Here is a 12,830-nt window from a genome sequence, read left to right on the forward strand (position 1 = left end):
CGTTAAGCTAGCCTCTACCGCTCCCCTGCATACACGACTAATTGTGGCTTAAGCCGAAATCATTCCAGCATTTTATAGAGAATCATTAGAACATGTCTGTAACCATGTGTTCAAATCAAGATGACCGAATCAGCCAGTTAAGAATGAAAAGGAGCGTACGCCTGACTGCAGGCTTCTTTCTGCAATGCTTGTGTCAAAGAAAACCTCCCCTGACATCATTTTTTAAATTTCAGAACAGGGACATTTCACAAAAAAGCTGTCCATCTCTGCATTCCTGTACGAATAGAGAAACAAGCAAAGCGGCCACTAGGTCCTTTTTGTTTATTTTGTTTTCAAGAGGGGTTAAAAATTTGTCGGAACGCAGTCTTAAATATCCTTCCGTCGAGTGCTCCTCGCTAGAGAATATCTGGTAAATCTGCTCGCAAGTATGCTCTGTCGCGGAAATTTGCAGTAGTGGGGTTGATGTTCGTCTGCATTTGTTTAAGTATGCTCTGTCGTGGAAATGTGCAGTATCTGGGTTGCAGTTTTGCATTCGTTTTGCATTATGCGATTTTTGCAATACACTTCTGCTCTGCACCCTTACCGTTATAAGGACTATATAAGAAAGTGCGATCAAACCATGTATGTTTTCAAATACTAAATTCCGCCTAAAGCCATGTTCAAATCATGCAAACGGTTGCCGTCCTCAGTTGGGCCGTGGTCCGTACGCCCTAGTGCGGTGCTCGTAAGTGAGGCGCTGTCATAAGCTTTCAGACAGGTACGCCTTCCACATTTGGTCACGTCCGTGCGCCTGGGAAGTGAGCGGGCGTGATGGGAGCCCCAGTAATTGCCCTTTTCCGCAAATGTTCCCGTCTTCATGGGCAACGCCATCCGTTACTACAGTGTGTTCATTAGCACCCGCGTGACGTATAAATGAGATAAAAATGCGTCTGGACAGCAAGGTTATGGGAGCCGTGCCCTCTGATGGTTGGCTATATGAGCCACTTTTATGACCACTGCGTATAGTGCTACGGCAATGGAACGTTCTCTGCGCCATTTGTATCTCCGTTTCGATTTAGATGTCGTTAGAAGAACTGGAAGGGCGTTTAGAATTACAGTTTCATTTACGCATTGGAGACTGCCGTTTATATCAAAGTACACCTATAGAGTGGACCATACGAAGCAATCTTGAAGAGCCAGTGAAGATAACTATATTCAATTTTATAATGATAATATGGATTAGGTCGCTCTTACGCAGCGTTCTGATGTTTTTCCGACAATAAAAGACGCGTCAATGAACACGCAATAGGGTAAGAGCCTAAGCAAAACACCACCACGCGAAAACACATGGACAATGTTTGTGTGGACTGCTGTGCGCCTGTCCTCGCTTGAGGTTGTGGTTGTGTTGCTTACGTTTCTAATATAAGGAGCAACTAGCCAAGCACTACGTTGGATTTATCCAGCACATGAAAGTTCGGAAAGCGCCTCAATGTAGAATCAAGTTTGTCCTGCCGATAGCTATATGCGGTATATATGCGATATATGCCAGTTCCGGCGTAATGCAGCACCTTCGTGGTTATGAAGGCTATAAGCATTTATGTTAGTGCCGAAGGAATATTTTTTTTTCTTTAATAATGCGGAAGTATTACTAGGCTATGCGGCAAGATCATGTGTGCGAAAATTGTGTACAGTCTTGAGTCGTTCTCGTAGGCGCAGGATAAAATGAATGGTTTAATCGATTAAAGATAGTACGAGGATGCTATATAAAAATTGTGTCAATAGAATTATTAATTAATTAGTACGAGTCAAGAATGTAGACGTAAAATCAATCAGATGTCGGAATAGCTATACGACAAACGTCGACGTTCAAGGGACATGACGTAGCGCCAACCGAAAGTGGATGTGCTTGCGACTTGCTGAGCAAATTATAGGCATAGCATGGGCACCCGTATCGGACGCCCGGCGGAGTCAGCTTTGCATGAGTGAATCACCTGATGATGTCATAGACCATTACGAGGCATGATGTCATGACCGGATGTGACATCACTTTCGGTTTTTATACTTGACCGACGACGTCACATTCTGGCATGGCCGATGACGTCATCAGGGGATGCCATCCCAATCTCGCAATATCCCGTGGAATCTCGCGAAGTGGGACACTTCTCGCGGACGTACGAATGGATGGACATGCTGGCGAGGCATGAGCCATTAAAGGCGTTCGCCTTAAAATTCCGATACCACTCCAGAATCTGCACTGGAGAAATGTGCAAGACTGAGCGTAGCTGTGTTGTCCGGGAGATGTGTCAGCGAGATTCCGCGAGTGACAGATACTGCTCCTTTCATGTAAACCAATTATAGAATGCTGTTGAACTTTGATGCGTTCAACGGAACGCTGGTTGTGTTCGACAAGGGGCGCGCGATGTACCGTATGGAGCAGCAACGCTCGGGCTTTCGCATTTCTCCACTGCAGATTCTGCAGTGTTTTCGGAACTTTTACTCTTGCAGCACACATCTAATGTTCGATCTGGAACCATGGCTGCCTGATTAAAACATCAAAATAACGTTTATTAATTGAGACACAGCAAAAACAATCCTGCCAAAATGCCCTGCTGCGGCACGGTATTACGGGATTAACAGAGCTATGTAGTCTGCATATTTTTATTGCTGTCATGTATGTGAGAACGTAGCATTTAACCAACGCTCACAGGAGGTGTTTCATGAATTTTCTTGCAATGCACCTTCCTACGGAAAGCAGCAGTCACTATGTTTTGGTTTGAAAAGAAATGAAGATAGTATGCCCACTGCTGTCAGCAAAACTCTCAAGGTTGATCAAGACGAGGAGCGATAATTAAGATATCTTGCCATCCATAAGATACACAGTACGTCCCTAATGAAACGCCAGCACGCATATTTCCTGCTTATGTACTTCTCAGCAATATGCTTTTTTTTTTTTTTTACAAACGTTGTATGAGTAAGCACTTTTGTAGTACTTTCGTTGGCCCTACATGCGGAATTATGAACTAAGCTCATTGTACACCAGAGCTCAAATCACACTAAGAAGGTGTGTGTGTTTTTTTTCTCACAAACTCAGTTCATCTTTCAGCACGGCTCGACTTTACGTATTTTCAATTTTTTTTAGAAAAGCCAGAACCATTTTGAGATGCATCGAGACGACTAAGCGTGCGACTGCTTGTAAATTACTGGCTCATTACTGAATAGTGAGCCTTGTGGCCAAATGTTGCACTAACAACCTCGATTTCGGCAGTAAAACTCAGCTCTCCATATCCTGACGCAATAATTGTACATAGGAGAACGAAGTGTACTGGAGCGGAATTTGTACAAGATTTCACTCATCCGGAGATCATCATCATCATCATCATCATCATCATCAGCCTGATTATATTCACTGCAGGGCGAAGGCCTCTCCCATATTTCTCCACCTAACCAGGTTCTGTGCTAGCTGCATCCACTTGACCCCTGCGAACTTCTTAATCTCATCCGCCCACCTAACCTTCTGCCGCCCCCTGCTACGCTTTCGTTCCCTTGGAATCCAGTTTGTTACCCTCAGCGACCATCGGTTATCCTCTCTTCGCACTACATATCCTGCTCATGTCCATTTCTTCTTCTTAATTTCCACTAGAATGTCGGTAACTTGAGTTATTTCTCTGACCCACTCTCCACGCTTTCTATCTCTTAATGTTACCCCTACCATTTTTCGTTCCATAGCCCTCTGGGTAGTCCTCAACTTAAGTAGAACTCTCTTGGTTAGCCTCCACGTTTCAGCCCGATAGGTGAGTACAGGCAAGATGCAACTGTTGTATACTTTCCTCTTGAGCGATACCGATAAGGTGCTAGTCATAATCTGCGAGTGCTTGCCAAATGCGCTCTATCCCAATCTTATTCTTCTTGTTATTTCTTTTTCATGGTCCGGATCTGTGGTTACTAACTGTCCTAAGTAGACATATTCGCCTACTACTTCCAATATTTCGCTACCTAATGTAAACTGCTGTTCCTTCCCGAGGCTGTTGAACATTACCTTAGTCTTCTGCATATTGATTTTCAAGCCTACCTTTCTGCTTTTTCTGTCTAGGTCATCAATCATTATTTGCAGTTCATCCCCCGAGTTGCTTAGCAAGGCAATGTCATCAGCAAATCGCAGATTACTGAGTTATTCTCCATCTACCCTTATCCCTAACTTCTCCCATTCCAAGTCTCTGAATACTTCCTCTAAACAAGCTGTGAATAGTACTGGGGAGATTGTGTCTCCTTGCCTAACACCTTTCTTTATGGGAATTTTGTTACTTTCTTTATGCAGAACTATGGTTGCTGTCCTAAGTAGACATATTCGCCTACTAATTCCAGTATTTCGCTACCTAATGAAAACTGCTGTTCCTTCCCGAGGCTGTTGAACATTACCTTAGTCTTCTGCATATTGATTTTCAAGCCTACCTTTCTACTTTGTCTGTCTAGGTCATCAATCATTATTTGCAGTTCATCCCCCGAGTTGCTTAGCAAGGCAATGTCATCAGCAAATCGCAGATTACTGAGGTATTCTCCATCTACCCTTATCCCTAACTGCTCCCATTCCAAGTCTCTGAATACTTCCTCTAAACAAGCTGTGAATAGTACTGGGGAGATTGTGTCTCCTTGCCTAACACCTTTCTTTATGGGAATTTTGTTACTTTCTTTATGCAGAACTATGGTTGCTGTACAGCCACTATATATATCTTCCAGCACTTTCACGTACGGCTCGTCTACCCCTGATTTCGCAATGCCTGCATCACCGCCGAGGTTTCAAACTGAGTCAAATGCTTTTTCGTAATCAATGAATGCTATGTATAAGGGCTGGTTACATTCTGAGCATTTTTCTATCACCTGATTGATGGTATGGATATGATCGATAGTAGAGTACCGTTTCCGAAACCCTGCTTGATCCTTTGCTTGATTGCAGTCTAAGGTTGTCCTGATTTTATTAGCGATTACCTTAGTAAATACCTTATACGTAACAGACAGTAAGCTGATTGGTCTGTAATATTTAAGGTCCTTAGAGTCCCCTTTCTTGTGAATGAGGATAATGTTTGCATTCTTCCATGGTTCCGGTACCGTCGATGACACCAGGCACTGCGTATACAGGGTGGCCAGTTTTTCTAGCACGATATCCCCCCCGTCCTTCAGCAAATCTGTAGTTATCTGATCCTCTCCAGCTGATTTCCCCCTTTTCATAGTTTCTAGTGCTTTCTTGACCTCGTCCTTCGTCACTGGTGGAACGTCTGGCTGTTTTTCCCTACCGCCAATCTCATTACGGTCCTGACTACTTTGGCTACTGTAGAGATCTGTATAGAACTCCTCGGCTACTTTGACTATCTTGTCCATATTAGTGATGACGTTGCCCGCCTTGTCCCTTATCGCATACAGCTGATTTTTGCCTATGCCCAATTTCTTCTTTACCGTTTTAAGGCTTCCGCCGTTCTTTACAGCATGCTCAATTTTCTCCATGTTATACTTCCTTATATCGGCCACCTTGCGCTTATTGATTAGCTTTGATATCTCGGCCAATTCGATCTGGTCTGTTGGATTGGAAGCTTTCATACTCTGGCGTTTCTTAATCAAATCTTTCGTCTCCTTAGGCAGCTTACCGGTATCCTCTCTAACTATCCTACCACCTACTTCTACCGCGCACTCAGTAATGATATCTCTGAAATTATTGTTCCTTGCCTCTAGGGTAATGTCGCCATCCTCAGTTAGAGCTGAATACCTATTCTGTAGCGAGATCCTGAACTCTTCTGCCCTTCCCCGCACCGCTAATTCGTTGATGGGTTTCTTTCTTACTAATCTGTTGCGTTCCTTCTTCAGATTTAGGCTAATTCGGGACCTCAACATCCTGTGGTCACTGCATCGCACCTTCCAGATTACCTCTACATCCTGCACAATGGCGGGGGTTGAACACATTATGAAGTCGATTTCATTTTTAGTCTCTCCGTTAGGACTTTTCCATGTCCGTTTCCGGTTCTTCCGTTTGCTGAAGAAGGTATTCATGATTCGTAAGTTATTGCGCTCTGCAAACTCAACTAGTAACTCCCCCGTGCTTTTCCTAGAACCAATGCCATAGTCACCTACTGCCTTGTCTCCTGCCTGTTTTTTTCCTACCTTATCATTGAAGTCGCCCATTAGTACAGTATACTGCGTCTTTACTTTTCGCATTGCCGATTCTACATCTTCATAGAAGCTTTCAACTGCTTGGTCATCATAACTACATGTAGGTGCATAGGCCTGTACAACCTTCAGTTTATACCGCTTATTAAGCCTAATTACGATGCCTGCAACCCTCTCATTAATACTATAGAATTCATCTATATTACCCGCTATATACTTATTGACAAGGAAACCTACTCCTAGTTGTCGCCTCTCTGGTAAACCTCGATAACACAGTACATGCCCATCCTTCAGTACAGTATATGCCTCATTCGGCCTCCTAACCTCACTAAGCCCTATGATATCCCATTTCATGCCCTCTAGTTCCTCTAACAGCACTGCTAAACTAGCTTCACTAGCTAGGGTCCTAGCATTAAACGTTGCCAGGGTCAGTTTTGCTCTAGTCGTGACTTCTGATGGGGCTTGTGAAGGCTTGGATGCGGCTTGTATGAAAGATGGGAGCATTACTTGAGTGACAGCGATTCAAGGATTACTTGAATCCTTTAACCTGGAATGAGGGCGCGAATCTCTTTAGTTACCGTGCTGCTTGACGTGGGAACTGAGCAAAAACTGACGACGTCATCTTGAACGAAAAGGCGGTAGAAGGCAGATGCACAGGAATGTCTGAAACAAATAACATGCACGCTTAATCTTCTCAAGAAGACGTCGAAAGAAGTTGTGGCTATAGTAGATCGACTGCTAGGCGTTTATTGTTTCGAAGGAATACGCAATTTGAATGCACTCAGGCGTCTGCGCGACTTTGTCGCGCATACACGAAACACTTGTGCTTTTGCTTTGGCCCACGCTCGTTCCACATTCATTTTTAGGTATCTAGATCACAGTAATGCAGCGAATATAACATGGCTGATCATCAATAGTATTAGAAAAAGGCAAATAGGTGCGTAGCTATAAGATTTCAATTAACACAAAAAACTCAGTTAACGTATTCAAATACAATATTTGGACTGCTATTTATGTATGACGTAAAGATATTTTCAAATGCTGATTGCTTCGAAAGCATCATGACGCAAATGAGTTTTCTTTATTTGATTATCCTTACGGCGGTTCATGATTCAATTATTTGATGAGTAACGTGTAGTCCTAAATGTACAAGCCGGCATTCACGCAAAAGACGCGTGGCCCACAGAAATGAGGAAAGAAGTTATTTGTCCGCTTTCAAGTATGAACTTCACGCAAGACCACAAGATGGATCGCAGGGAAGCTAGACAAATAATAATAACCACAAGTGGGTCGCCTCAATCTAGGGGTTAGCCTAATAAAAGCTGCTTGTTTTTCTTCGCTCCTCCCAAGAAACGTTGGCGTAAGAGGGCGTTGGTCGATAGGTGCCCACCTTCGGTGCACTGAGAGTCGTCGAGCACTTTGCTGCGGGCAGATATAACAAGCCGCGCATTGAACGGGACCCTTCTTTCCTTCCCCGCAGAGCGGACCCAGGTCAACGTGAGTGTCCTCCTGCTGACCCTTTCTTCGCCGGACGAGTCAAGCCTGGTTCGTGGCCCTCAGTGCCTGCATGCGGCACGCCCTGGCGAGCCAACTGCACCTCAATTATTTTTGGCTTCTTTAGTTCTATTTTATCGGCGGTTTATAAAGCTCACTGAACCACAACCAGTGATCGTACCAGTTGTTCTTTTCACGTTGTAGCTTGATGCGCGTGAGCACCTCAATCACAATTCAAGTACACGAAACCATGCTATCAGAGTGGGCACCAGCTGCTGTGCAGTATTTCAGGTCTGAAGGAAATTCTTGATAAAGGGATTGTGGTATTTTGCGTTGCCGATTATGCATCTAAAATTTAGCTTCACCACCCGAAGTTTTGAACGCGCAAGGGCCTTTATCTCGATGCTCAGCTATAAAAGGGCTCCCTATTTTTTGTACTGCCCATTCCGCAATTTCCAACTTCCCATTGGGTATTGGGTATAAAATTCGGCCAAACACTGTAAAGCATGAGGCGGGCGACAGCACGTATAAGACATGGCATCCGAGACGGGGAATAAGGCAAGTTTGCTAAACTTGCCTAACCTTTGCTGCTTCGCCCTGCCTTACTAGACACGTCCAGCATACCGTGTACCGTATTACTTTTAGCTTTGCTAGATTAAGATGATCGCATACACTGAGATAGTTTACGTGCTGATTGGCCCCTAAGTGTGACAGCTCACCCTGAGGGGCGAGATGGCGCCATATGTCAGCCGGCTAAGAACACGCCTGCCGCGCATGACCAATGAGAGCGTGCGCATTGCATATATATATATATATATATATATATATATATATATATATATATATATATATATATATATATATATATATATATATATATATATATATATATATATATATATGCATGGACCACGTAGCTTCACTAAGAACTTAAGTCTGTAGACACTGATCTCTGAAGGATGGCACACAGCATCGTGTAGGCTCCGTTTCTCGGGCAGTTCTAAAAGAAAAATACTATGATGGGGCTTTTTCGAACATTGTGGAATTATTTGAAATGTATTTGAAACCGGTATGGCGTATCGTTTTCTATTCTAATAATTCCCAAAGTACACCATTTATTTCGTTCGAATAATCTGATACGTGGATATTCTGTTCGCTAATAGGAATTTTAGAACACTCTCACACATTCTAGTAAGCTGATATTCACGAGCATTGCTAGCAATACATCTTGTATCAACCCGACGTTACGGCTCTAACTTGAACGCATTGCTGGAGTGCGAAGAATACGTCTAGGCTGGTGTGGTACGAGTATTTATTTATTTATTTATTTGGTTACTATCAGGGCCGTTGAGGCGTTACAGATAGGAGTGGTTTAACTAGTTAAACAAAAATTATAACTAAGGAGAATTCTTTAACATAGGTGATGAAGAAGCGCAGATTTGAAAGCTTCGGGTTCAGAAATGGAGACGATGCAGGCGGGAAGGTGGTTCAAGTCTGAGCAGGTCTTGGGGAGGAAAGAGAAAAGAATAAACTGAATGTCTCTTCTTTAGCTTCTTGGGTGGTGTAAGTCGCGGCACTACAACTAGCAGAGCAGGTGAAGCAACAGCATCAGAGATAGATTTTCAAATAATCCTAAGCAATCTGTTTTGCCTGCTTGCATTCCCTGTATTCCATATCCATCACCGGAACCGGTGAAGCTTCGTCTGCTTCTTTGCTCCCTGCAATGATGTCGCAAGCCGGTGATATCCTTTGGTAAAGGTCGCAATTAAATGTATCGATCGTTGAAGAACCGTTCCAGAATATGGACTAGAGTTCGGGCGTTCTTTGCATGGTGCTTGTTTTCTTTTGAAGAGCTTCAGCTATTCTTTAGTCCGTTACCAGGTGGCCAGGGCAGCCTAAAATCGAGCACTTTTTTCAATACCTGTCAGAAGTTGAAGAAAGTGACGGCCCTCGTTAGGTCAGCGTCGCACGCCAAGGCGATTTGGTAGCGTCGCGCATCATAATGCGTGCGTGAGGGCGCTGATCGCGTGGTGTTCGCAGAAATACGAGATCGAGTTCCTACTTCACCAACGCTGGGAGGACCAGCGGTTGCAGTGGTTCGCCACCGAGGAGGGCGGCAGCCACCTGAACGGCCTGCTGCACGAGGGTCGCCTCTGGAAGCCCGACATCTACTTCCTCAAGCACGGCGAGTTCAAGTCCCCGCTGGCGCCCATCCACATGAGCCTGCGCCTCTACCCGAACGGAACGGTGCTCTACACGCTCCGACGACACATGACGCTCGTGTGCCAGGGGAACCTCAAGATATTCCCCTTCGACAACCCAAAGTGCCCCTTCGCCGTAGAGAGCAGTGAGTGCGTCACACTCTCGGGGGAACTGTGAGGCCTGATGGCAATTTGCTGCTCACGAAGGACACGCAGGCTCAGATTAATACATCAGGTTTGCGAAGTCTTGCTTGGAAGACGGAGAGCCGATATCACTACTTTTTTTTTTTTTCGTTTTTTTTTTTTTTTTTTTTTTTGCTGATTGGAAGACAGAGAGTCGATATCACTACTTTTTTTTTTCTTTTTGCTGAGTGGATATTTGTAGGGACCCAAACTAGCATTCATAAGTATAAGAGGGTTACCGAGGAAATGGAAACGTGACCGGAGGCGCCATGTAATCAACAGGATAATATGGTTAACAATAACTTGTATATATTAAGGCAGTATTGATAGATATGTTTGTCGGCCAGCGAATCTGATTTCGCTGTGACTAGGATAATAGCAAATCTTAAGCCGTAGGCAGGAGACGCGATGTAGTTTTCTGAATTGATTTTGATGTATATATGTAGCATCCTAGAAATATCACGAATTACAATAGGTTAAGAGGCTGGTTAAACAAGAGAACTATTTGTGTACCTGGATACATACAGAGCCAGTGTAGAAAAACAGTTACTTTTTACTTTTAAGTGTTGTCAGGGGTCGTGCAAAGAATAGTGAATAAATTTGCTCAGATACAAATTCAGATTTCTAAAGGTGTGGAGGCGCGCCCCACGTTTTTACACCAAAAGAGACATGTCCACGAAGACGACGATCATTCCAGTCGTAGTGACCGCTGGAGGCGGATAACTCTGCGAAAAAAGCTTTCACTTTGTATATTCGTTCGTGCTTTATTCCACAAGAAATAATCGCTGTTATAAATTCTAAAAATCATCAGAAAAAAACTCTAGAAGACTGAGTAGACTGCGTCAGAAGCATATTAGAGCACTCTTTTTCGGTAAACGACACCGAGAGCAAAGAAACAGATGAGAGGAGAGAAGAAACAGGAAGCATTATCGTAGTGGTGCTGACTGGTGATAGACTTTATTATACTCCCGTCTCCCTCTCTCGCACAGAACATGCTTATCAAGCTCACGTAAACATTAATAAAGTCAGTCGGGTGGCTGCGCCTCTCTTATCATTGTATAATCTCCTGTCGCTTTTGGGGCAAAAGTTTCCTTGATTCAACGCAGCAGCCAATGTATTACATAGTTCTTATTTATCTGTTCCGACAGCTAAGCTGGCTGCTCTATGGGAACCTCAGTTGCGACACTAGTTTATCAATGCATGTGATGTTATACTTCCGTGCTTCTAACATTATACTGAGAGTAACTGATTTCTTTCGTAGCTCAGAAAGTATTGTCCTGTTGGTCGTGTGTACGTGTTTATCTTCCAGGAAAAGATTGACAAGCTGTCATTCCATTCCGTCACGCAATGAGATCCTATCGAACACTAGTTTTCTTCGTGTGGATTCCCTTTCGTGACATCTTCAAGAACATAGTTAATCACTTGACAGGCAGGACATTTTTCACTTTCTTTGTGGTATTTCTACTGTTTCACATCCTGAGTTGTTAATCGATCGATTCGGTATTTTTTCTAAACCTAAGGATGAAACCACGCCAATAGCCGCTTTTCTTTGCCCATGCATCACTCATATTGCCTACTTCATTTATGTTGCACGAATAGTAAATGTAATCTCCAAAGAATCGTCTCGTGTCATCAAAATACCTGTCGATGCACCTCAAAAGCATTGGCGACGCAGCTTTAGACAGACGCCAACGGTCACTGTATCTGGCGTCCAGAGAGGCATCAGCGGGTGTATCTCTGAATGAAAATTAACCGCTGAGCTGTGAAATATTTGGCCTTTTTTTATGTATGAGTTCGCTGCAATATACCTGGCCACTGTAATGTATTGCATTTTAAAAGACATTGGCGACAATGCGATCCAAATCCTTGTTCTTTGTAAACTGATTTTATTTGTAGTTCTTGGTGAGTAATTGGATTATACTGGCTTTTTTTTCCTTCAGCTAAAGACGAATTTATTGCAGAGAAATTTTGATTTGGAATTATTTCTGCCATTTGATAAAAACTTGTGAAGAAAAGCCTGAAACCTACTCGATTATCGCTACTTGGTATTGGATGACACTGTAGTCCAGTCTACTTCTGATGCTGCAGCAGAGAATCCTATTGCAGTTTAGGATACAACTTATTTTAACAGCACCAGTTTTCGTCCTTATTCCGTTCAATTTCGCAGTATTTTTGTTCCGTTTCTGGCTATAATCATCGAACATACTTCGCTCAGACTCAAAAATACAGAAATGGTTTTGTTACGGCCAGTTCCATGAAGATGTCTTTTTGTCATTTCTTAGCGCTCTCTTTTGTGATATAACATCGTTCAGGACGTGAAGGTGGATGAATTGGTTTGCAAACCTGAGCTGTGTGAGCCCTTATCACATGGTACAGAAAGTAGGCAGCCTGTGTTAAGATATGAACGCTTGCACATTCAGCTAGTTTGTTTTCTTTTTTATAGCGTTGTTTTTTTATGCACTTAACGTGAGTGGATAAAGTCCGCATGTTTCGCTGCGTCCATTTTGCCATCATCCTTGCAAGGCTTTTGCCATAGCGTTGAGGGAAATTTTATCCTACAAGATAATTCTGCCGCATCACTAGTTTCAGCAGCCTTTTGCATACACGAATAGATCTCGTGGAAAACAATTGTTTTACGTAACCTTAATATAGTTTATTGAATTTTTATTTTATTGAAAGAGTTTAGATTTCTTTATACAGTAGAACTAAGAGACGGGAACAAAAGGCAAAAACCAGTATCTTACTGGGTCATCTGCTTCCCCAGCAATCTTAGCAGCGATGCATTCGGAACTGAAACATTTAAAAGCAACCGAAATGATG

At 43.3% G+C, this 12,830-nt stretch overlaps 1 protein-coding gene across 2 annotated transcripts in view; it reads left to right on the forward strand.

The window, feature by feature from the left end:
- The window catches only part of pHCl-1 (pH-sensitive chloride channel 1), a 94,161-nt gene that overhangs the window by 55,543 nt on the left and 25,788 nt on the right, over positions 1-12,830 (forward strand). For both annotated transcript variants that reach the window (XM_084606294.1, XM_084606293.1), the window contains exons 4-5: positions 7,613-7,677; positions 9,667-9,973. In XM_084606294.1, coding sequence (XP_084462420.1) covers positions 7,613-7,677; positions 9,667-9,973 — 372 coding nt within the window. The remainder of the gene's footprint in view (positions 1-7,612; positions 7,678-9,666; positions 9,974-12,830) is intronic.

The sequence above is a fragment of the Amblyomma maculatum genome, chromosome 6 (assembly GCF_055883805.1).
Source record: "Amblyomma maculatum isolate TAMU_Amacu chromosome 6, ASM5588380v1, whole genome shotgun sequence".
Classification (NCBI taxonomy): Eukaryota; Metazoa; Arthropoda; class Arachnida; order Ixodida; family Ixodidae; genus Amblyomma; species Amblyomma maculatum.